Source organism: Fragaria vesca, linkage group LG2, assembly GCF_000184155.1.
Source record: "Fragaria vesca subsp. vesca linkage group LG2, FraVesHawaii_1.0, whole genome shotgun sequence".
NCBI lineage: Eukaryota > Viridiplantae > Streptophyta > Magnoliopsida > Rosales > Rosaceae > Fragaria > Fragaria vesca.
Window position 1 is genome coordinate 998,643 of NC_020492.1, and position 24,848 is coordinate 1,023,490.

The 24,848-nt window shown below is 37.6% G+C and overlaps 4 protein-coding genes and 2 pseudogenes across 5 annotated transcripts; 4 read left to right on the forward strand and 2 right to left on the reverse strand.

Moving 5' to 3' along the window:
- Positions 1-1,418: 1,418 nt before the first annotated feature.
- LOC101293065 lies at positions 1,419-3,161 on the forward strand. Its single transcript, XM_004291967.1, has 4 exons — positions 1,419-2,072; positions 2,167-2,325; positions 2,429-2,521; positions 2,677-3,161. The coding sequence occupies exons 1-4, from the start codon at positions 1,419-1,421 to the stop codon at positions 2,761-2,763; spliced, it is 993 nt and encodes a 330-aa protein (XP_004292015.1). The 3' UTR covers positions 2,764-3,161.
- A 4,034-nt stretch (positions 3,162-7,195) lies between these two features.
- LOC101293366 (60S ribosomal protein L24-like) lies at positions 7,196-10,276 on the reverse strand. The gene is made up of 4 exons (XM_004291968.1): positions 10,217-10,276; positions 9,737-9,796; positions 9,544-9,645; positions 7,196-9,437 (listed from the first exon to the last, which is right to left on the reverse strand). Exons 1-4 carry the CDS (start codon positions 10,274-10,276, stop codon positions 9,264-9,266), a joined length of 396 nt encoding a protein of 131 aa, XP_004292016.1. The 3' UTR covers positions 7,196-9,263.
- A 554-nt stretch (positions 10,277-10,830) lies between these two features.
- Positions 10,831-17,804, forward strand: LOC101293655 (beta-galactosidase 3-like). The gene is made up of 21 exons (XM_004291969.1): positions 10,831-10,836; positions 10,950-10,976; positions 11,643-11,738; positions 11,859-11,954; positions 12,047-12,159; positions 12,257-12,323; positions 12,426-12,518; positions 12,700-12,843; positions 13,021-13,109; positions 13,182-13,287; positions 13,611-13,698; positions 13,841-13,959; positions 14,330-14,494; positions 14,729-14,907; positions 15,008-15,117; positions 15,294-15,403; positions 16,232-16,342; positions 16,427-16,540; positions 16,756-16,961; positions 17,055-17,391; positions 17,691-17,804. The coding sequence occupies exons 1-21, from the start codon at positions 10,831-10,833 to the stop codon at positions 17,802-17,804; spliced, it is 2,490 nt and encodes an 829-aa protein (XP_004292017.1).
- A 1,456-nt stretch (positions 17,805-19,260) lies between these two features.
- LOC101293950 (inactive serine/threonine-protein kinase At1g67470-like) lies at positions 19,261-20,298 on the forward strand. Its single transcript, XM_004291970.1, has one exon. The coding sequence runs from the start codon at positions 19,261-19,263 to the stop codon at positions 20,296-20,298; it is 1,038 nt and encodes a 345-aa protein (XP_004292018.1).
- A 905-nt stretch (positions 20,299-21,203) lies between these two features.
- LOC101294237 lies at positions 21,204-22,290 on the forward strand (annotated as a pseudogene). Its single transcript, XR_184114.1, has one exon. The product of XR_184114.1 is annotated as a long-chain-alcohol O-fatty-acyltransferase-like (transcript).
- A 1,547-nt stretch (positions 22,291-23,837) lies between these two features.
- LOC101294530 overlaps positions 23,838-24,848 on the reverse strand; it is a 1,916-nt pseudogene continuing 905 nt past the window's right edge.

The window sequence follows — 24,848 nt, forward strand, 5'->3', positions numbered from 1 at the left end:
AAACAACACGTACAAACATACGAAGGAAATTTCAACTAGGGGTTATATATATAGTATTCTTGTTTGTAGAAGGATATGTCCATTATTGTTTATATCAAAATGATTTTCATATGAATAGTATGAATACGAACAATCATAAGAAACCTCAATGTACGATTCGGTAGTTAACTTAGAGTTTTTCAACTTGATCTATAACAAAATTAATTTTCTAATTAAATTTCTTATTCCAGTAGGTATGACTTTTTAGTCATTTTGATTACCCTTAAAATATGATTTTAAATGTTGAAAGATTAGGATGTGTATTAAGTATTTAGAAATGTGTGGATAAAATTTCTCTATAATAAAAGAGGCTAGACTTATCAAGTTAAATAAAATGGGTTGGGGTGGTTTAAATCGGGTGGGTTAGAATCGTAACCCTAATCCAGTTCATTTTCATGAGGGTTGATGTTCTTCTAATCCTTATCCAATCGATGCGGTTTGCAATACGGTTTTAATGCCGTATTTCCGGTATGACGTGCCAACCCCTCCTCCATGTACGTCGCAATTTTATTAATCAAGCATTCGTAGTATTGATTAAAAAATAAAAAAATAAAGTTTGGTTAATGGTTCAAGTAGGGGTGTTTATTCGTAATTATTTGAGGTTAGAAAGGAGGGCGACTCTTATAAGTACTTGCTCTCTGTTTCTGGGTAAATGAAGGCGCCCTTTGGTCCTTGAGATAAACCAAAGAGTAAGCTCCCGTTTTCAGCATTCATCTCAACCACCATTCTCATCCTCATTCACTTACTCTATATATACACCCTTATCTAAGACTCTAGCCGCACCCAGCAACCCTAGTTCATCAACTGCATTCACCTTTCAGCCAACTTCAACAACTCCAGCTTCAGTTATCTGCAAATTAAAGGTACACCCACTTCTTAATTTTTCTTTTCTTTCTAAATTTACTGAGGAAGTGAGACTCTAGAACCATTTTTTAGCGTGGGTTTTGTTTGTTCTACAACTTCTTAGCTTTTAGATGTCATTCGAGTATCGCTGATTGTGGATTTGTTGTTTTTGCTCTGTTTTTTGGGTGAAAGTATGTGTTTGTAACTAGAAATCTAGGATGTAAATAGTGGGCAAGATTGTTAACTTATAAGCAGCTCAGTATACCATATTAACAATATGCATTAAGTTTTGAGTTGGAAGTAATTATAGAGACAAAAAGTTACAAATTTTTTTGTGATGTTGGACAGTGGTAAATCAGTTGAGTTTCTAGTAACTGTGACTGCTTATCGGTTATAGATTTGACATTGTTATTTTATTTTGTTTGTTTACTTTCTTGCTTTGTCGTGAACGTGGTTTATTTCTCATGCACAAAGATTAGGGAAAGATTATATAGTTGACAATGTGTTCTAATTCTTACATATATGCAGATTGTAAGATGTCCAGAAAGCCACATATTCAGATCCGTTGTACTGTGCAGCCAATGTTGGAAACAATGCAGATAGTTAAGGACAGCCACCTGGAGTTGCTCCGGAAAACTCCATTTGGGCCATTGTTAGAAGCATTTCGCAATGGCACAATTACCAAATCACATTGTAAAGATTCTCACACTCCCATACTAAAATTGATCCAAACTTTTAATCCAGAGACCACAAGTTTTCAGTTTGGTTCTAGAGATGTTGCTATAAGTACCAAAGACATCTCTCAGATTCTTGGACTGTCTCAACATGGTGAAGCGGTTCTATTCAGGGCTCTGGGTCCAAATAGATCATACAAATCGGATTTCACTGGGAGATATTTCTTGAGAGAAAAGAAGCCACGGAACCGCAAATTGATACACAGTCTACTGATAAATTTACTGAATGGGAACGAACGAACAGATATAGAAGATGTAGTACGTCTTACCCTCATGGAGTTGTTCATTACTTTCCTGTTTGCTCAACCACAAATTTCCTGGGATCTAATGAAATATTGTGAGGACTTTGAAAACCTTTCAAAATATTCATGGGCAGATGCAGTGCGAGAGTTCTTAAATAAGTCTTTGAAAGTCCTGAACAAATTTGATATTTATGGATGCGGGCTTCTTATACCAGTAAGTACAATCCATTTCTATATGAATATCATATTGGATGTCTTTTGGGTTTGTCATACTAAAATTTGATATCTTCTGGGTTTGTCCTATGCAGTTTTGGTTGTGTGAAAAAACAAATATCATCCAACCAATCAGTGGGAGGGAGGTAGTTGAGGGACATGTACCAACCCTAATCAAATGGAGCCTTCCAGAGCTCAACACCAAAATGCAACAAACAGCTATCTGTGCTATTCAGGTGCGAATTGAACTTCAGGTGAAAATTGAACATTAGTCACGGAGTTTTAGCAATCTGAAAGTTCTTGTATTGCAAATCAGTACTGAAAATTTAACTTGTTTGGCTAATAAAACAATCCAAGCCTTTCTTCAAGGTGCAAGATGGCGTTAAAGAGGGAATAAATGGTGAAAGTGAAATACAAGAGCACAAGGAAGGAGAAGTCGATCAAGATGAGGTAGATTTAACTAAATCACTGTCAGTTATATATTTTTACCAAAATCTGTATTTCCCTTTCTCTCAATATTGGATCTTGGTACTTTCATGTCATTTTGGCCTTTACACAGTTGACTAACTACGAGTTATATTGTTTTACCTTGCCTATTACACCAGCTAAAGAAGGTGGAGATTAAGGGAAGGATCAAGCAAACAATTACAGGAAGAGGTAGAGGAAAGAAGAGAGCTCCAACACAACGATGAACTATCTCATGTGAAAGAACAATTTGTACGAAGGGGATGGAAAGATGGAGATCAATAAAACTGATCAGCTGAACTTTCAAAGTCCCTCTGTTGCAATTCTACCCAGTCCAAGGGATGAAATTGAGGTATTTCAAATTGGGCATGAAATGAGGTCTCCACGAAAAGGAACTACAGTAACCGTTAGAAAGAAGCAGCTGGATCCAGATTATGTGTGTGATGCAGTGCCTAACAATAAAAAAGCAAAAAATCAACATGCTCTATCTGATCCAACTCGTGCAGTACCTTCAAGGTCAATTCAGGTTCCTGCCGGCAAGAAAGATGAACCCATAGTAATAATTGAGGACAGTTCTGCTTCAGTAGAAGAGGAGAGCCCTAGGAAAAGGAAACGCTCTAGGAAAGAATCCTTCCATCTTGAAAGGCATGAGGTCTTCAAATTAATGGATGATGAGCATCAGCAAAAAGTGAAAACTTTCTGGAATATGGCAGGTCCTAGGTAAGTAGCATTTATAATTCCTTGTTTTCCCAAATTGATTTTCTTTTTGCCACACTGAGTAGTTTCTGTCATGGCTAAAATAAACTTGTGGTTTCCGTGATATATGTAGTATCTTTTTGTTTACTTTGGTTTGTGACTGAGTACCAGTGTCGGTAATGTTGTAATTAGGATTTTCTTGTTCACTTTGTGTTAGTACTGGTTTTACTGTTCATACGACTGATACTCTATCACCAAAGGGTAGTAATTTTGAGTTACTAAGCATGACTACGGTCAATTCGTATTAGTTTTTGTTTCCTGATAAATGGTTACTATCATTTTTTTTCTGTTTTTCTTTCCTGTTCTTTTAAAATAGAATCTTGCACCCACATGTTTCAAAAGAATTTGAAATTGGACTGGACTGGGGGTGTAATACCTACTGCACCAGAACATAAGAACAAACAGTATATTAAAGTGACTGCTTCACAACTGCATTTAAGAAACTAACCATTTTCCAATTTGTCGACAGGGAACTATTTTGGAGCCGAAAAAATGCAAGTGTCGCACATGAAGACGTGGAAAAGTTAATAAAAGATACTGCAGTTGCTAGCAATGTAAGATACAGTCATTTACGTGCTACAATAATTAGTTGCCTTCAAATCTTTAATGTTAGAAAAATAGTTGATTTTTTAATACATCTAAACCATTCATTCAGCTCATTGATGCATTTATGGAGCTATTGGAACAACAACAGAATAGTGTAAAACAATCAACATACGTATCAACTTTGTACTGGGTAAGTGCGGAATGATTAGATGATTCAGTGAAATGTTGAAACTGTGAAATGTTTTACTAATGCATTGTTCTTACACAATGTCATCTACAGAATTACGTATCAATAGAAGATGCACGAAAGCAAGGCAAGAAAGGAAAGATAGATCAAGTGCGAGATTAGGCTCGCGATAAAATGGGATTGAACCAGTTAGTTTTTGATCCGCTTTTGAGGAGTATTGGACTACGTATTCTTCCCTATAATATCAAAATTCCACTTCTCTCTCCTCATCTTAAACAAAAATGAGAAGAAATGGACACATTTCAACCCTTAATTTGACTTGCCTATTTGCTTACGGGCCGATCCTTTGCCCTCCCCTCCGAGCTGTTCCTAAGATGCTTTCATAAGACTGCAACCGATTTGTCTTCAGAATCAGAAGGATCGTTGTTCGTTATTCATTGAAGGTGGAGGTTGGGCTTACATTTTACTGGAGCTCCTTCAATCTCAAAAGGTGACATCTTTCCCCTTTTTAAATTATTCTCTGCCTGGGTTTTTGTTTCAATTCTGTTATTGATTGATAGTTGAAACTGTGTTCTATGTCAAATCCAGATTTCTGTCCCGGTTTGTATTAATGGGCTCGCGCAACCAGAATAGTCTTTGGTATTATTTGCTCGACGAAGGAGATGTCATTCCTTCAAAAGTAAGCGAAACCCCCCAAAGCTTAATTTCACAGCAAAGCACTCATATTTTGTTTTTATTTTTCATTTGTGTGGAACTGTGGATTGATTGGGAAGTGGGTTTTGCAAAGAGCAGAGCCAGAAACTGTCTCTGAAGAACAAGTATATGTATCACCAGGGGAGAGGTATCATTTTTTGCATTCTAAATTCTTTGCCTATTAGTTTGTTAGTTTCGATTTAGTAATACCTATATTAGAACATCACTTACTTTACAAGTTTATGCATTAACATTCACCTTCACAATTGACGTTAGGTCTGAACAGACAATATAATAATGTGCAGGTCCATTGGTGGGCTGGAGTTGGCCATTGGAGTCTTGATCGTGTACACTACGGTGTCCTGCTGGCCATGAAAGGACTTTTGGTAAGAATTTTGGTATCCTTTGGCTGATAACAGACAAAATACTGCCATTTTGGCACTTCCGTATCAGTTGAAGTTTGTGATGTAGTTTAGAATCCATGTGGTGTGAGCAGATAAAATAGTTCTGCTGATCAAAATATTATCGATTGTATCAATTGGTGGGGTTACAGAGACACAGAGAAGTGGATTAGAACAGGTTTTATGGGGTAAATCCATTAGAATAAGAGGATTTAAGTCCTAGAGATGGTAATACAAATGAAAAGAATAAACTTAAACAACATATAGATTATGTTTATCTTGATGTACACATTGGTGTTGTTTTTTTTTCTTTGGGTTCAGCAAAACCTTTTGCCTTTTTAGTTTAAAATAAAAACTCTGGAGTCTAATGTCATAATGTCAATCCAGAATGTGGTAGTTGCTTGCAGTATACTGAAGGGTAGTTTCACAAAGAAGAAAACTTTTGGACCGTGTAATCAACTTTCAGTCAATAGAGCACACAAAACCAATGCAATTGATGTAAACAGAGTCAATTAATTTCAAAATTCAGGTCTAACAAACAGACAAAAAAAAACCAGAGATTATATTTGAAATGATTATTGGAGTGGACCAAGAAAGAGGACAGGTGGCTATTACAAGTGGAGGAAATATTGCTTGATATAACTTCTACGTAGCCCTTCTAACGAGGACTCTTAAGTTGAGGACTTTTCGGCTTATCTCACTTTTCGATCTTATATCTACATCTTGGCCGTGCAATTGATATATGTATTTATGAGTAGATTATATATGCAAATTTTCAGCCATATTGACAATCGTTAAGACATTCATAAGTGTGATTTACCAATTATGAACTTCAACGGTTTATGTTTGACAAATTTGGTTCGTTCATTAATTTGATCTAGTTTGTTACCTTAACGATCACTGATTTAGCTGAAAATTTGTGTGACTGATTTACTCATATAGACTTAAAAACTGAACGGATGAGATGCCAAGATGTGATCGTAAAATAGGTCTTTTAAACCATAAACCAAAAAGTCCTCAACTAGTCCTCAACTTAAGGGTCCTCACTAAAAGGGCGTAGGTTGCTTTTTCTCTTTCTTTTTTGTTATATTGGTAATGTTGTATTATTTATGAATAGATCTGCAGAATAATTGAACATTTCTTTGCACTTGTGTTAATGCCTGTGTGAATGACTGACTGACATTGTTGCTCTATTACAGAGGCAAAATATTTGGGAAGCCATCAGTCTTGATCTTCTGCCCAAAGAATTAGAAAAGGCACATAAGGTAAAACAATCTCTAATTTTGGTACTTACATATTGTTGCTATATGCTTCTATATAGATGCTTAATATTCTGTTTCTTTTCAATGCTTCTTTTATCAGGTTGCTCTGTTATCACCTTTCCTTCCCGAAGCAAACGGTAGTTCTATGTTGAGCGTCTTGCTACTACTTTAAAAAAATATTGGCTGAGAAATGTAGCTGTAATAGCACCTGGCCAAGCCACTATCAATAACTACATTACTCAATCAGCAATTGTTCTTGGTCTGGAGCAATGCAAAGGAAGGATTGGTTGGACTGCATTGCTGCTAAGCCTATATCTGTTATGGGCCTTCCTTTTATGTCCTCTGATGAGGTGATGAGGTAAGTCTTCCTGACTACCAAGCTTGATTGAAAGTAAAATTGGTGTCTCAATTTTGATGTTCGTTTGGTTTCTTGGCCAGGTTATTAGTGTCCAGAGTGAACACTTGATACCGGAAGGTTTCAAGAAGATAAGAGATGATCACATTGGCCGTCTTTCAGGTGTAGAAGGGACAAAGAAGCAAATGATTGGTAATGTCAGCATCCTGATATCTCTTCACTTGCTGCTTAAACCCGAGCTCTTCTCCAATTACAGATGTTTTTGGAAACATTTTGCCCGACCTTTTTCCGTAGTTTACATGGTAATCTTTGTCAGGACTGTTGACCATTGAATGACAACTTTCTCTTTATTTGTTGTTTTTTATTTTTTATTTTTCAAATCGTTATGATTAAGTTTGGCACTTTGTATGAGATCTGATTAGAATAAAATAGTTAGCTAAAATTATGGAGTTTATAGTTATTCAGGAACTGAAAAATCCATTTGTGCTTGCTGCCTTTTATTATAAATAACAGCATGTCAATGGTCAGAACTACACGCTGTATTGATTCAGCTTTTTTCTCTTGCTCTTTCAGATACTTTCAGATAACTGAGGTCTTCGACATCATCTTCAAGATGATGCAACAATCATTTATTTAGTGCTAAATCAATTTCACAGTTCCTAACTTATTGACAAATCATTAAGTACTACTAAATTTGGCCTTTCGTTTTTCACTTCTTAAGAGTAAAACTAGAAATATTACCCGCGTTTTGCTGCGGGATTTGTTAATGTTGTCCCACTCAGATACTTAAATAAACTGAATAATGATTTTTTTTCAAGCCCTTATATAAGCAAAAGATATCGCTCCACTGAACTTGTTGAAACAGCTCCACTAAACTCGTTGAAACAGAACTAAGACGGGCTGGAATCAAACCTAAGAACAAAATGACTTGTTAGTCTTTTTAAATCAAAATAAATCAACAATGTGAATTATGCAGCTCTGCAAATAACGTTGCTACACCAATTAATATACGTCATATATAATATCAGTTTAATATACACAATCGTTACAGAACTTGGATCACAATGATGTCAGATCACGGCAATAGATTAACTTTCGAGGCCAGCTTCTTCTTACACGTCTTTACTTCTATCATTCTTGCAAAAGAAAATAAAACATTCAGAATGAGAACATGTTTATTAGTACTCGCGACAATAGTACTCACTTCTTAACATTGTACATTAATGGTACTCACAACAATTTCATGTTTGATTGTCTGCTTTTTGGTTCAGTGCATATATCAACTCTCAAGTGCATTGCAGGGAATTGTTGTTTTTCGGAAAGTATTAAACTGAAACTAACCTAGCTAGCAAAAGTTTAATGGTGGAGATTTTTCATAATGGTACCTTCTCCAATTTTTCAAAAGGCGATTGTTTTAGTTATAGCTGCAATAGTTGCTGGAATTAGTCAGCAAAATGTTTTATTAGAGTTAAAGAAAAAATTTACTTAGGCAGATGCCAAAAGTTTACAAATTGATTGTTAAACTGGAGATAGCATAAAAATATGAATCTAATAGCAACATGAATATTTAGGTACCGAAAGTTATATATCTGCTGATAATGTATTTGTTTTGCCACAATCTATCATTCCACTGATACACACTACTGCCAATATTGTTCATATGAATTAGACGACTGCTTCAAAACTATAAATGCGAAAGTTAGCAACTACACATGTAAATCTGAAATTGAAAATAAAACCAAACAAAACAAATCGAAATCTGAGAAACCTCAAATATACATGTAAATCTGAAACTGAAAATAGAAGCAAACAAAGCAAATAGAAAGAAAATAGAGAAATTGATTGCAGGTTCAGAGAATTGGTGAATTTTAATTTCAATAAAAATGTTACAAAATACTAAAAATGTAGACTTTTTTATTCAACTGAAAACGTGGCAATCCTCTGGCAAAAGTAAAATAAAAAAATTGTTTCCATGTTCATCACAATGAAACCGTAGCTTGTAGAATTAAGAAAAGAAATGAACCTCGAGTGGTAATGCAAGTAAGTTTGTCGAATAATAATAGTTTTATTCATCTTACAACCATGAATTGTAAACTACTTGGTTGAACATCTCTATCAATAAATAAGTCTCACTATATCAAAGACCAAACATTCTAAAACCAAAGTACGATTGTGAGATCATATACAGAACATAGTTAATCTAACTGAGCCATAATTCAAATCAGGTAGAGTTCGGAAACACACTGCACATCAACATTAGAACTACAATACAGATCTCACTCCACATGAGCTACAGGTTCAAATACAATCTCAAACACACTCCAAATCAACAGTCTGATCAAGTAAAGCATCATATACCATACGTAATATCAGGATTCCATATATCCAACCATATATAATCTCAAACATACAGATATTGCCGAGCTATTCAAACAACTTGTTCGATCAAAGGACACCAATAGCACATATACGATAACAACACATACAGATTACTAAATCATAAAACAGCTAGATTGAATCAATGCAGTTAATGAAACGAAACGAAGAAATACCAGAGAGAGGCCTCGCGAGCGGCGTCAAGGACCTCAGGCTTCTCAATCCTTCTCTTCTGGATAACCTCAAGAGTTGTGCTAACAATGGACCTCGAGTAAGGCTTCTTGGCGGAGCGGCGTTTCTTCTTCACAGACTCTTGAGCAGAGTCCTACAGTAACCATACAGCCACACACACACAATCAAAACTCCATCAAATCAATCAAATCCACAGAAATCAAAAGCAAAGATTGAAGAAGAAGAAGATGAAGATGTACCTTCTTGTGCTGCTTCCTGAACATAGCAGTCCATGTGATCTTGGACGGCTTGAGGCGATCGTGGAAGTACCTCTTACACTTGGAATTCAGGAACAGAAAAACCTAAACCGATCCACGAATCGATTATTAGTGATGAAGAAGATGAGTGTAGAAATCGATTGGAGAGAGGTGAAGATAGGGTTTGGTGAAGAACCTGAGAATCGGAGCGGATGAATCTGATGCCCCTACCAGGGTAGATCTGGGCGCCACTTCCCTTTCATCAGATATAATGAGAGGTGCCTCCCGAACTTAGAACCCACAACACTGAGCACCGAAACTAAGGAAGGATAGAATACAAAACCCAGAAACAATGTTAGCAATAAAAATATACAAATACCCTAAACCAACTTACTGAATCTGAATTTAAAAAAAAGGGTGAGCAGATCAGGCGAAAGAGAGAAGGAGAGGGAAGAGAGCGGAGAAAGCGAGAGAGATCGATCTCTCCTATCGAATAAGAGGAAAGAAAGTGTTTCTGGAAGGTCCAAGAACAGGCGTGAAACATCGAAGAGAGAGATGAGGCGAAGAGAGTTTGAGGGAGAGGAAGAAATACAGGCCCAGCACCGAAGCCCAGAACGAAGCAGGTCTATTCAGGCTCAAAACTGTTCTATTTGAACAGTTGTCATTAACTGTGTACTTGAACATCTTCCAGTTGTTCACATGAACAGCCCCGGGGGTGGGGCGCTCTTGCGTACATTACAATTATATATCAGTAAGGTTGCAAAGGAGTTACATGAGAATAGGATCAGCAAGTCGTTGATCTATGATCTAATCCATGGACAACACATAAATATGACCTTTCATGTTGGGCATTTGAACCAAATATGTGAAACTCGATGAAAATGATTGAGAAACAGAGTCAGAGAGCAAGCATTTTATGTTTAGTTTTCGTAATGTGTGGTGCCCTAAAGAGGAGCATACATGTTCGCCAAAAAAAAAAAGAAAAAGACATCTGTTCCGTTTGTTGGAGTTGCTTCAAGGACATTTCCATCCTGCACTCCTAGCTTGTACCTGTGGAAGCCGAAACAATGACTGTTAACATGTTTGCTTATGGATATCTCATCTCTGGTTTCTATCTAAGTATCCAACCATCCAATTTATGAACTTATTTTTGTAGAGAATTGTATATGAGAAATTGAGAATGAAGATATAATTAAGTTGACATGTCCATGGGGCTCAAACAGGCATATGACTTTTAGGGGGCCATTTTGGTCAGCTGCTTGAGTTGGTAACTTGCTGTATAGCACTACAATGCCAGTAGTTTCTTTTATATGGTGAAAGCAGCTGTAGTATCAAATTATCAACTGCAAAAAGAAGACCAAGGGCCAATGTAGACAGAGGCATCGTGTGTCTTACAAAAGCACTACTAGTCTACTACTATGTCTATGAGTATGTCTGTTGATTATATGGTCAAAAATATAAAAGCCCTCATCATTTTCCTTTGACAATTCAACTTATGAGTTATGACATTAATCTCAGAAATAGAAGGGTGACTTCTGGTCTTCTAATAATTCATTGAATGACTGTATCACAGTCACTGGTTAGCACTAAACAGTAAATATGGCGCTTTCAGAAATCTACCCAGATCGATTTCTCTGCATGCAGCCACCAAGAAATACAAACCAAGGCGTCTCAAGCTCTGTCAGCCATAGCTTAGCAGATATGGGTTTGTCCAGTGTCCCATTATCATTGCCCAATGCGCTCCTCCATACATTCTCTGCACACAAAGTACTGTGTTTTAAAGCAGAAGTGGAGCCTGGTGAGTGACTTTTTGGTCTTTTGGCACAGTTTGGGTGCTACCCTTTTCACTAAATGTCTTGTTGTTTTCTCTTTTGGAGCCATTGCTCACTGTGCATGTATATACAGTTGTAATCTGATTCAAGACAAATGAACTCTTTGGCCCTTTGCTGCTTGGTAGTGACCACATTCCAATTCACTTTCCCATTTTCTTCATCACACTTCTCTCTCTTTCTCTTTCTCTGAGAACAATGGGAGCTAGCTCAGCTTTGAGCTGGGTTCTACTCTGCATAGTGTTGTTGTGTCTGTGCTTTCAGCTGATACAGAGCAATGTTAGCTATGACAGGAAGGCTCTTGTCATTAATGGGCAGAGGAAAATTCTCTTTTCTGGGTCCATACACTATCCTAGAAGTACTCCTGAGGTATTATCTCTTATCCATCTTTTTGGAGTTTCAATACCACATTCTGTACCAAAATGTGATTGATTTGTAAGCTGTTTTGATAACCCTTTATATAATGGGATTATTGTAAATGAAATGCAGATGTGGGAAGGTCTTATAGAGAAGGCCAAAGATGGTGGTTTGGATGTTATAGACACATATGTGTTTTGGAATCTTCATGAGCCTTCTCCTGGCAATGTACTGTGATTAACTGCTATTACTATAGACTGCATTTTGTTCAAACCATTCCATTTCGTAATATGTCCACATTTGTCTTCATTGGGTTGTAGTACAATTTTGAAGGGAGAAATGATTTGGTTCGCTTCATTAAGATGGTCCAAGAGGCAAGGCTTTATGTGCATCTTCGCATTGGGCCGTACATTTGTTCAGAATGGAATTTTGGGTAATGACCACCTTTTCCCTAGACAATTTTGATGGATTTATGTTCCTACCTGCTTAACATGATCATTTATTGGATGGTTTCCTTTTATATTATGCAGAGGTTTTCCAGTTTGGCTTAAGTATGTTCCAGGCATTAGCTTCAGAACAGATAATGAGCCTTTCAAGGTTTGTGTTTTTGTGTGTGGAGTGAAGGAAGGATATGTGATTGGAAAGTTCTCAATGCATATAGTGAGCTAAGTTAGACTTTTGCTTGTCTTGGTGTTGCAGTCAGCAATGCAAAAATTTACCAAGAAGATTGTTCAATTGATGAAGCATGAAAAGCTGTTTGAGTCCCAAGGTGGCCCCATTATCCTTTCTCAGGTAGTCTGCTATTACAAATGATTATTTCTGTGTAACTACCATCAGCTTAGTTGTAATACACTTCTAGAGATGAGGTTTTCACATAACACTACTCTTTCAGCTTAGACAAGAAAACTGAAATAGAAAAGAAAAGAAAGAATAGTTAAAACTTGCTTCATTTACTACTATTTATGTACTGCAGATTGAGAACGAATATGAGCCAGAAAGCAAGCTTTTTGGTGCTGCTGGTCATGCATACATGACTTGGGCTGCAGAGATGGCTGTTGGAATGGGTACTGGTGTTCCATGGGTCATGTGCAAGGAAGAGGATGCCCCAGACCCGGTGGTGAGCATATATTTCACTAAATGATATTAAATCTCCTTGAATGACTAAGTTTTCCTTAGCAGTCAAGCTTTGATTTGCTTACATTATGAAAAGAAAAAAATTATGTGTGGAACTGGTTAGGATTTTACTGCGAAGGGGAGGTAGACTTGATCATCATTTCCATATTCTTGTTCACAGATAAACACTTGCAATGGTTTCTATTGCGACTACTTTTCTCCAAACAAACCATACAAACCCTCACTTTGGACTGAGGCTTGGACTGGCTGGTAAGTTTTACATATATCTTTTGCTCTCAAAACCTTCTGCATAGGTTGTTTACCATTTCTGTGCTCTTAAAGGTTTACAGAATTTGGCGGTCCAATTTATAAGCGACCTGTTGAAGATTTGGCGTTTGGAGTAGCTCGATTCATTCAGAACGGAGGCTCCTTCATAAATTATTACATGGTGAGTTAATTTTTAACCCAGTACTTGTCACTTGAATTCCTACCTCCAGTAAGCCATTTTTGTATTGTTCTATCCAGAAGCCATAGCCTAGGATGAAAACATTGCACCTGATAAAAACTGAAGGTTGTATAGGAAGCTCAAATCCTCTATACTAGCTTATACATCATTTCTGTAATAAAATGAAGCATTATGTGTGGCAACATAAACTGTAGGGTCTTGCTAGACTTAGAACTCTTGAATCTTGATATGTTCATGTGACATCTCCTTCACAGAGTTAAAATATAGGAATATTTGAGCTAAACTGCTAATCATATTGCCTGCAGTATCATGGTGGAACAAACTTTGGTAGAACTGCAGGAGGTCCATTTATTACTACCAGTTATGACTATGACGCTCCCATTGATGAATATGGTTAGAACATTGAACCTTGTAATTGCAATGGGTTTGAAAAACTTATACTAAATTTCTGTAATGCAATCTTTCTTTAAGTGCATATCTTAAGATGCAAATAGTTTTATATTTGCAGCCTTCTAACTCTTGGCTGGCATGATAGGCTTGATCAGGCAACCAAAACATGGCCACTTAAAGGAACTCCATAAGGCTGTTAAGTTATGTGAGCAAGCTCTGCTAAATGCTGATTCTATTGTTACATCCTTAGGGAACTATGAACAGGTCTGTTTGCTTTTTTAAGGGCTCCAAGTGTGATTAAGAATGACTTCACTTTATTTTCTGTGGTACACCTTTATTTTTCAAAGTACAAATTAAAAGCAGCTTCATCTTCTAAATGTTAGTTGAGAAGCAAAATTACCTATAAAGATTAAGAAAGCTATAAGAAGGTCAAAAGAGCTCTATATTGAAAACTTCATATCATATTATTTATTATTTTCAAGAAAAATATGAACTTGTCTTGGTAGTGGCTTTCCAGTAATGTTTTAAATGAACTACTGAAATTTTATTTCAAGTAAAATTCAACAGAATTGACATTTATGTCAGTTCAGAACATATGGAAGCATGCTTGTTCACTGAATAGATTCAATTCCAGGCACACATTTTCTCTTCCAAGTCCGGAGGCTGTGCAGCTTTCCTCTCAAACTACAATACAAAGTCAGCTGCGAGGGTGACTTTCAATAAGATGAACTATCACCTCCCACCTTGGTCCATCAGCATCCTGCCGGATTGTAAGAACGTTGTATACAACACTGCCCAAGTAAGTAAATAAACCATGGTAACTGCAGTGCTTACTCACTCAACAAAATATATTTCCACACTGATTCATCAAACTGAGACCATTGTGTTTTCCAAATACTCTTCATGGAGTACTTTCATTCCAACAATGCATTACTCAAACTGTCGGGGAATTGTACAGCTCTATATCCTTTTCATTTGGTATAGTATATGCACAGAAATGATAAGAGTCGGTTCATTATGCTCTTCATTGCAGGTGGGAGTTCAAACATCCCAAAAGCAGTTTTTTCCTACTAACTCTAAGTTGCGCTTGTGGGAAACCTTCAGTGAAGACATTTCTTCAGTTGCTAGTGATACGAAACTGACGGTTATTGGTCTCTTGGATCAGTTGAACATCACCAGAGACTCAAGTGATTACTTATGGTACACAACAAAGTAAGACACGATCACCTGAATCTTGCATTCATTGAGCATAAATCTTTGAACATGTAAATCCTATCAGTGAAACCAATTGAGCATAAATTGATGTTTATAGTATCGACATAAAATCATCTGAATCATTTCTCCGTGGCGGTCAACATCCGACTCTGACCGTGCAATCATCTGGGGATGCTATGCATGTGTTTATCAATGGGCAGCTCTCAGGTAATTTGATGATATTGTTTTTTTTTTTTTTTTGGGTCGAAATTGATGATATGCTTATATCCTGGAGAATTACACCATAGCTATGATTTAAAAGACAAAAAATAGTTCTCTGAGTCTTGGTTGAAAGGACTATATACCACTGGTACCGAAATGTTAGTGATGTGCTGAAATTTCAGGATCGTCATATGGTACTAGGAAAAACAAGAGATTCACTTTCACAGGAAATGTCAGTCTGCATGCTGGAATGAACAAAATATCACTTCTCAGTATAGCTGTTGGATTGCCGGTTAGTTCATATATCATCTTGTTGTAACTGCCAATATTTTGATGCATGGAAAAAAAAAAAAAAAAAAATTTGACAATATGTCCCAACTTGGTCTAATTTTCCTTGAAAATTGAATTTGTATCTGGGTAACCGTAAGTTGGCTGAGAATTATGTACTGTTTGGAAAATGTACTAGTGGAGGTCACTAAAAATGTCTGAACAAGAATTTGGGTATGTCATATGAGAGAATATATGACTATGTACCCTTCAACAGTGAGAAAGTGGAGCAACACTGGGAAGGTGGAAGATGTGAGTAATCTTATGAGTTCTGACCTATTTGAAGTTCTTGTGACTTGGCTTAGAAGTTCTGGCGATCTATATGGAAATGGGGAGTAGAAGTTTTTGAATTCAGTGTTTGGACTATGTCTTTGTAATTTCTCTACTGTTAATCTAGTGAATGACCTATCTCCTTGCATGTAGACATAGTTTCTAATAGGTGAGATACTGCATTATTCTGACTGATCTATGTCAAGCTCACATTTCCATTGTCATTTAATACCTATATATCTTAGCAGTCTAAATCATATTATATAAAAGTAGAGCCATGAAATAAGAATCACATGCTGGACTAACATGGAGTAGCTGCTTGTGATTAGATCCTAGGGGAGGTTCTAGATTTTCTCTAGATATGCATTTGGAACTTTTGTTTATCCATAGCACTATGAATTTTGGCTTATTTTAATATTTTCTATGAATTGAATCCCAAATTCCCAACAGTTAATTATTCTAACCTTATTCCATTTTCTTAGAAGAATTTTAACTGAACTTTATTCTTATTGAGTTGTCAAAGAACAATGGTCCTCATTTTGAGACACGAAATGCTGGAGTACTGGGACCAGTTGCTCTACATGGACTAGACCAAGGAAGCAGAGATTTATCATGGCAGAAATGGTCACACAAGGTCTATAAATACTACTTTCATTTGATTGAGGTGACTTGCATGTGTACTCGAGCAATGCCCTCTCATTTCTGTTTCCAATTACAGGTGGGGCTGATAGGAGAAGCCATGAACCTGGGTTCTCCAAGTTCCATCTCAGCAGTGGATTGGACGAGGGTGAATTTAGCAGCGAAGAATCAACAGCCACTGACATGGTATAAGGTATGAAAATGCAACTTCAAATACTGAAGCTTGATTAAACGGTAGTGCTATCTTCTTCATATGTTTTTTTTGTTGGTTTTGTTAAGAAATAACTTTCTCAGCTAAGGATTGAATAGGGATGTAATAGAGTTGTTTTCTGCTCCAATGGACCAACACTAGGTTACTTTAGAGCCATGGAGCTCTCTGATAGTTAACAGTTATAGTTGAACTCTCAGGTCAACTTTGATGCACCTGAAGGAGATGAACCTTTGGCTTTGGACATGGGAAGTATGGGCAAGGGTCAACTATGGATCAATGGGCAAAGCATCGGAAGATACTGGACGACTTATGCAAACGGTGATTGCAGTGCATGCAGTTATGCTGGTACCTTCAGGCCTAAGAATAAGTGCCAATCTGGTTGTAACCGTCCAACTCAACAATGGTACAAATTGTTTACACTACAATTTGATAAAATCTATCAGGACAAGCCTTACAAACTGCTTTAATAATATGGGTTTATTGTCCTATCTTTCAGGTACCATGTTCCTAGGTCCTGGCTAAAGCAATCTAAAAACCTATTGGTAGTATTTGAGGAGATTAGTGGGGATGTATCGAAAATTGCTCTTGTAAAAACTTCAGTGAGCACTGTCTGTGCTGAAGTTTTTGAAAACCACCCATATATTAGGAATTGGCATACTGACAGCGGTGGGCAACTGGAAGAGCAAAAGAAACCTATAATGAGTCTACACTGTACAGAAGGATACTCCATTTCTGCTATTAAGTTCTCAAGTTTTGGAACTCCATCTGGAAGCTGTGGGAATTTTCAGCACGGCACATGTCATGCTCCAAACTCAAAGGCTGTCATTGAGAAGGTACTCTTTAGACTGCTCCCTAATTATTGCAGTAGAGGGTCAGACTTTTCCCTTTCTAAAACTATTATACATACTTAACCTAATCAAGATCACTAATGCGAGGGTCACCAAATTTGTTTATAAAACGATTTGTTAATATATTAATTGTCTGAATGGAAACAATAGTTTCATCGGATGAACAAAATTTGTCGACTTCAGCTATGAAAACATTACAGTCCTAGTCTCCTAGACCCTGAACAATGGAACAGGTTCATATACTTTTTTTCATCTATTTTATTCCTGCTATCTTGTCTTTGCAGAAGTGTATAGGTAAGCAGAAATGTTCGTTGACCATATCTGATGCAAATTTTGGGATGGATCCATGCCCAAGCATACTGAAAAAATTATCTGTTGAAGCTGTTTGTGCCCCCTGAAACTACTAGAATGGGCACTCCCAATTAAAGGGTTTTGAGGAACCAGTTGAGGAAATCTGATTCCATTGAAGAATCGGATCAGTAATGGAGCGGTTAGTTAACAGCACGTTAGAAATTTTGAATATAATTCTCTGTAAGGAAATACGAGTATTCCATCTTATGACACAAGCAAGCATAGAAAGATGATGCTTTGCGTGTACACGAAAAGAGCACTAAAACTGCTTTGTCTACTAACTAGGATAACATTAGTATTCTAACTGCTCTAACTAGGATACTTCCTAATTCTATAGCACAGTTTCAGCAGAGTATGTTAACGTTTTACAAAATGGTCTTTTGAAAACTGTTTTGCAGAATGAAAACGAGAAATGCATTTTCAAGATCTGAAACGTTGCTGATAACTAGGTACCACAAAATTGTTAGTGTACTCTTCTATAATCATCACTCAGCTAACCTGAGTATCGAAAGACCGTTGGCGGGTAGACATTTGCTTCTCACATGGTTAGCCTCGAACAACTTTCTGTTCGAGGCTAACCATCTAATTAAGATGTATCTGACTATCAATAATCCACTGAATCGGTTGGCTCTCGGAATCTCACTAGTCTAAGCACTGTAGTAACATTGTATAAATCCATGAGCTTTGCCTAAGTGGTGATGGAGGGTTGGAAATCGTGATATTAGACTAGGTTGGATTTGATCTTCTCCAATATACCTTGTGTCCAAAGAATGAATACCAACGACTTTATCCACCAACCAACCTGTCTTACACCGTGGGTTTTGCAACCAATACTCTTGAAATAACAGGGCCTCCTTCTCAAGTATACTAGCTTGACTACAACTGCTGCCTGCAGAAGTGGATCAATCTCCAGCAGACTCCAAGTCGACATCGAGATCAATCAACAAAATATTGTTTAGTCGGTGAAATCTGAACCTGATAGCTGTTTGCTACTGAGTGCTGGAAAGAGAACACTACTGTCGAACGTCTCATTCGTTATCTTGTAAGTTATATATGGTTTTAATCAGTACTGTATAATTGAGCTATATATGGATGTATCATGTATGTTTGTCTTTCTTACCTGATTTGAGATATTCCTGTTCCATTCATGTCTGTTCAACAACATTATGTTAGATTTAAAATCAACCTCATAGTTTTTTAAGAAGGGTTGAACGCAATATCTCAAGTGAACGACTCCCAAATTTAAGAAAATATATAGATTAGAGTACTGGTTCTTCCATTGTTTGTGTCCATATAACTTGAGACTACTAGCTAGATGTCTTTGAGTTTCTATGTGAAGTCGAAATAAACAATGAAAGCATGCAAATGTGCTAGCTAGATCCTGGATGGTACTCGGATTAGCTTATTGCATTGATTTTCTATTTCTGTTAATCATGGTCTTTATGTTTCACCTACATTACATACATGTATCAGATTGACAATGCCCAGTGAAGTGTAGATTTAATGGATGAAAGGGGTAGGGCATTCTTCAACAACGGAAGGATCTTGTTAGAGGATCTCATTGCTTCTTGTGACGGAAAATCTAATCCTATTCGCAATTACTCTGCTTCTGAGCTCATTAAGGCCACCAACAATTTTGATCCTTCATGCATCATTCAAAATTGTACGCCTACTGGAGCAAGTCAGTTTCGTCATTCTATACATGTTTACCATGGTTACAAAATGTTCAAGGGCTTTATAGAAGATCGATACATCATTGTTAAGAAGTTCATGGGGACTAATGATGAAACTAGGTCGCTTGCTATTCGTGACATTGTCGTTTCAATGCAAATGAGCAACAATAAGAATGTTTTGAAGCTCTTGGGCTGCTGCTTAGAGTTCCCTATACCTGCTTTGGTGCATGAGTATGCAAGGAATGGAGTTGTTAGTTACCAAGGAGGTTTTGGGGCCAATGAGTCCTTGCCTTGGAGAGTTAGGTTGCGTATTGCAAAGCAGCTTGCAAATGCACTTACATATCTTCACACTGCCTTTCCAAGGCCTATCATTCATAGGGACCTGAAACCTAACTGCATTTTTTTGGATGAGGACTATGTCTCCAAACTCTGCAATTTCTCACTGTCCATAACCATTCCTCCTAAGCAATCATATGCTGAAGATAACCCAAAAGGGACATTTGGGTATGTTGATCCTACCTATATGAGGTCTGGTTACATTTCGGAAGAAGGTGATGTTTACAGCTTCGGTGTTCTATTACTTGTGTTCTTGACAGGACAAGAAGCTTTGATGAGGTATGAAGAGGGAGGAGAGTATGAGTCAATTATTCCCTATGTGAAATCTCATGCTTGTGATGGCCAGATTGAAACAATAGTGGATCCTAAAGTTCTTAAGGAGGCCAAGGGAGATAGATACACACAACAACACTTGCATGATTTCCTTGCACTAGGATTGTTATGCACCGATGACAGTAGTGAAGCAAGGCCTGATATGATCGATGTTGCGAAAGAACTCATAAGACTTGAGAAGTGTACATTACCCTGCTAGTTTCATCCATTTTCTTTTTACCATTCATACCAGTAGTGAGGGCTGATCTAGTTTCTTGTGGTTGAGAGTACTTACCCCAACACACCTTATTTTTTTGGACGAAAACAGACCTTAGAAGACTGATCAATCTCATGTCACTGTCATCAGTCCTTAATCCTAATAGAACTTGTCACTGCTTTCGATCCATCCAGTTGATCATAGTGAATGAACTACGTGTATGATTTTTTATTTTATTTTTGAAAGAATGAATTTACTTCATTGATTAAAGATCATTACATTCAAGGAATTGATAATATATGTGGATATTTCCTTTATGAAACATAATTTTGTGCTAAACTAACTTCATATATCTCAATCGAGAGCCCCAAATTCCAAATTCTAGTTCGGTACCCACCTACGTACATGTAATGATTGTCTTATGTTGGATGGTTGGTCTTTTGGGTTTGTTTGGTGACGAATTAATGACTATGTAATGTAGATGTAAGGGCTCATTGACGGCAGTATACTTACCTCAAGATGATGAGGGTAAATTCAGACCGTAAGTCTGAAATATACATGAGACGACTGACAGAATTTTAAAGACGATGACATGCACCACCAAACTAACAATTAGATAGGTGGCAGAGCAATACTTCAACAACGTACTGTACTGAAAACAAAACATTCAACTACAACCACAGGCAACATCAATGGAAATTAAAGAAGAAAGGGCGAGACATTTTTGTATGTACACAACTTAACGCAGCTTTCGTTATACCACACTCGGTAACCACCTACATGTATATTACTACTTCAACGTCCCCACTGTCCACACTTATCCTTATTTCTAGTTTTCTACTATATAAGTTTCGAGTGGTCGATCGATCCACTGTGCCAGAGGAAAGAAAAGATCGAAGAGATCAAAAATGGATGATGATTATGAAATCAAAAACTTCATCAAGGTGTGGATCATAGCCATTGCATCTCAATGTTATTGTTATTATGTAGCAGCAAGAATCCCAACAAAGAGCATGATGAGGCTCATCTCTCTCCTCCCCATCTTCTACCTCCTAGTAATGCTCCCCTTGAACCTCCACTCCATCCATCTCGGTGCCCCCTCCAGCCTTCTTTCTTGGTTCTCTTGCCATCTTTAAGCTCCTCCTCTTCTCCTTTGACTCCGGTCCGTTGTCACCACCCCCGGCAAGACTTTTCCACTTCATTTCCATAGCTCTTCTCCCCATCAACATTAAGCAACTCCCCAAAAAGCCTTGCAATGGTTACACTATTACAAAGGTGGTGCGAAACAAATATGTTTTGTGGGCAATGAAGGCCTTGCTTTTGGGTGTAGTAGTTCATGTTCGCAAGGATTATAGACATGATCTACATCCCTATGTACTCACAGCCTTGTCCCTTTCCCACCTCTACCTTGGTCTAGAAATAGGCTTTGCTCTCAGTGTAGCCTTGCCTCAAGCCATGCTCGGGTTCGAACTCGAGCCACACTTCAACGAGCCTTACTTCTCCACATCTTTTCAGGACTTTTGGGGTCGTAGATGGAATCTCGTCGTCTCAAACACACTGCGTCCCCTCGTATACCATCCCGTAAGGCGTATATCTACAGGCAAGGGTGGAACCACTTCGAGGCCAACCGTTGCGGCAAAACCTGCGGGGGCTCCAGTTCTGCCGGTCATCTCTGCTTTCACTGTCTCTGGTTTAATGCACGAGCTCTTCTTTTACTATGTCACTCGTGTGCATCCCACAGGGGAAATGACGTGCTTCTTTGTCCTGCAAGGTGTGTGCTTGGCATTTGAACTGCAGGTGAAGAAGGCGCTGGCTCGTAATGTACGGCTTCATCCGCTAGTTTCAGGGCTGCTGACATTGGTGTTTTTGGTTGTCACTACCGATTGGCTTTTCTTCCCTCATATAATAAGAACCGGTGCGGATACAAAGAGTTTAGAAGAGTGTGCAAGTATGGTGGATTTTGTGAAGGCTAGCTATCGTTTCCTATTGTATTAATTATGTGCAGAAGAGTTAGCAGCTAATACACTTACTGAGGTATCACTTGAAAACTTGCAGTTCTTAACTATTTGGTAGCTAAAATTTTAAACCGAAAGCTTTGGTTTCGAAGTTAGTAATACCTATGACCGACCCGAACCGACCTAAATGACAGCCCTATTATGGACTATAAGTAAATCAAAACTTCTTTAGCTCCCCTCTTAATGATGTTATTCCCCTCTTGGAAGCTGATTCTTCCGGCTCTTACAAGTCTAGATTAGTTGTGTTTTAGGTTTCTTGTTCTTGCCTTCGGGCCCCATGTCATAAAAAAAAAAAAGTAAATCAAAACTTCAACCACTGTAGCCTATGCATGGGATGATGGGAGACTGCATTCATGTACGTACAAGTTTCCGGTGCAGATCTGGAAAATTACTTAATGGATCGATGAGAGAAATAGTAGCTGAATCAGAAACCTAAGATATGTCTTAGTTGATCGATCGAGTAGCTTTATTTGTTTGAGAGTTGGTTAATAAGGAACAAATAAAGCTTTGTTTGGTTAATCGATCAAAAGACCCTATGACATCTACATGACTACATCCATTGTGACTTGAATCATAAAGGTTTAGTAGCTTCTAAAAGTATCACTGGGGTCTTTACTGCTAGAAATCATGAATTTATTGAACATAAATGCTGAAAACAGTAAAGGAGAAGAAAAAAGCTATAGAGGCTATCTTAATTGATGGAGAATGAGGTTACAACAATTACATATAGGGCTACAAATATAGAATGACGTAAATGCCCTTACGACTCAATTGTTATAAACCTAACATATAGTTAACATTTACTTACAGAACGACCACAACTCTCTTTAGAGAAAGAAATATCAAATATGTAGTCGATGTAAAATATGGTCTATAGTTCAAGCTGTTTGATATTATAAAAGAAAGAGCAGTCAGCGTCGACAAACTTCTTCTAGATGTTGGCATCAGTAGTCGCCTATTTTGAATGTAAGGAACTTGGTTGGTACATACAGTACGTTTAAATCTAAGTCCAGCTAAAGCTTGGATTTTGCCATCACGGTCTCCTTGTATAAGTATTCGTCATAAACCGACTCATACGCAACAAGATTTCCAAAGCAAGAAAACACAGAAATATTCATATCAAACATGGTTAGTTCTCAACTAGGGTTGATTGGCTGCTCGCTTCTCGTTATAGCAGTGGCCTTACTGAAGGGTGTCACTGCTGAAAGCTACACCGCCGGAGAAGATTTAGGCTGGAATATCCCTCCGGCCGGTTCAGTTGCCTACTCCACTTGGGCCCCTCGAAGCGATTTCAGCTCGGAGATGTAGTCGGTAAGCTACTAATTCTCGATCATTTCTTTTATAGAAAACAATAATATGGCAGAATGGATGTTGATTGTATTGATACAATAGGTTTATATACAGAGCAAACTTGGCGTACAACCAAGAAATCCCTACAAACTAGGGATACATAGCAATCTCCTAAATATACAAGAAGTATACAAGGAATCTATTCTATTAAATACAAAATATTCTCAACACTCCCCCTCAAGTTGGAGAGTGAATGTCAAGAACTCCTAACTTGCACAATAAGGATTTGAACTTGTCTTTGCCTAAAGCCTTTGTAAACACATCTGCCAGTTGCTGCAAAGTACCAACAAATCGGGTCCTAATTGAACCATCCAATATTTTATCCCGAATGAAATGACAATCCATCTCAATATGGCGTGTTCTCTCATGAAAAACTGGATTCGCAGCTATATGAAGAGCTGCCTGATTATCACAATGCAAGATGGCTGGTCTAGAAATAGGAATATGCAAATCAGTAAACAAATACTGCAACCAAGTAAGTTCACAACATGTACCAGCCATGGCTCTATATTCTGCTTCGGCGCTTGATAAAGATACTGTCTTTTACCTCTTGGTGCGCCATGAGATCAAGGAATTGCCTAAGAAAAGACAATATCCAGTCGTAGAACGACGAGTAATAGGGCAGCCTGCCCAATCAGAATCACAGAAAGCCTTTAAACTTAAATCATTGTTGGAACTCAAAAACAAACCTTGACCAGGAGATGATTTTAAATACTTCACCACCCGAAGCGCAGCTGCCATGTGAGGCTGGCGAGGGTCATGCATAAATCTGCTAAGGATATGAACAGAATAAGTAATGTCGGGTCTGGTGATTGTGAGATATATAAGTCTTCCAACCAAACGCTGATATATAGCAGGATCCTTGAGCGGCTCTTCTTTATTTGACAACTTGGATTCTTCCATGGGAAAATCAACAGGTTTAACACCTAAGAAACCGATGTCTTTAATAATCTCCAACGCATACTTACGCTGAGATATGTAAATCCCTTTCTTCGAACGAGCTACTTCAATGCCTAGGAAAAATTTCAAATCACCAAGGTCCTTGATACGGAAATGAGTATGAAGGAACTGCTTCAAGGCATTAATAGACTCCATATTGTTCCCTGTGATCAGAATATCGTCCACATAGATTAACAAGACAGTCAAAGATGTACCATTTTTGCGGTACAAACAAAGAGTAGTCTGATT

Coding starts and splice junctions, on each gene's coding strand:
- LOC101293366 (XM_004291968.1), bottom strand. CDS start 10,276: ATGTACGCAAGAGCGCCCCACCCCCGGGGCTGTTCATGTGAACAACTG. Junction 9,797..10,216: donor AACAACTGGAAGATGTTCAA/GTACACAGTTAA, acceptor ATCTGATGAAAG/GGAAGTGGCGCCCAGATCTA. Junction 9,438..9,543: donor TCAGGAAGCAGCACAAGAAG/GTACATCTTCAT, acceptor TGGTTACTGTAG/GACTCTGCTCAAGAGTCTGT.
- LOC101293655 (XM_004291969.1), top strand. Junction 12,519..12,699: donor GCCCCATTATCCTTTCTCAG/GTAGTCTGCTAT, acceptor TATGTACTGCAG/ATTGAGAACGAATATGAGCC. Junction 13,699..13,840: donor CGCTCCCATTGATGAATATG/GTTAGAACATTG, acceptor CTGGCATGATAG/GCTTGATCAGGCAACCAAAA.
- LOC101293065 (XM_004291967.1), top strand. CDS start 1,419: ATGTCCAGAAAGCCACATATTCAGATCCGTTGTACTGTGCAGCCAATG. Junction 2,073..2,166: donor GATGCGGGCTTCTTATACCA/GTAAGTACAATC, acceptor TGTCCTATGCAG/TTTTGGTTGTGTGAAAAAAC. Junction 2,522..2,676: donor GAGAAGTCGATCAAGATGAG/GTAGATTTAACT, acceptor CTATTACACCAG/CTAAAGAAGGTGGAGATTAA.
- LOC101293950 (XM_004291970.1), top strand. CDS start 19,261: ATGGATGAAAGGGGTAGGGCATTCTTCAACAACGGAAGGATCTTGTTA.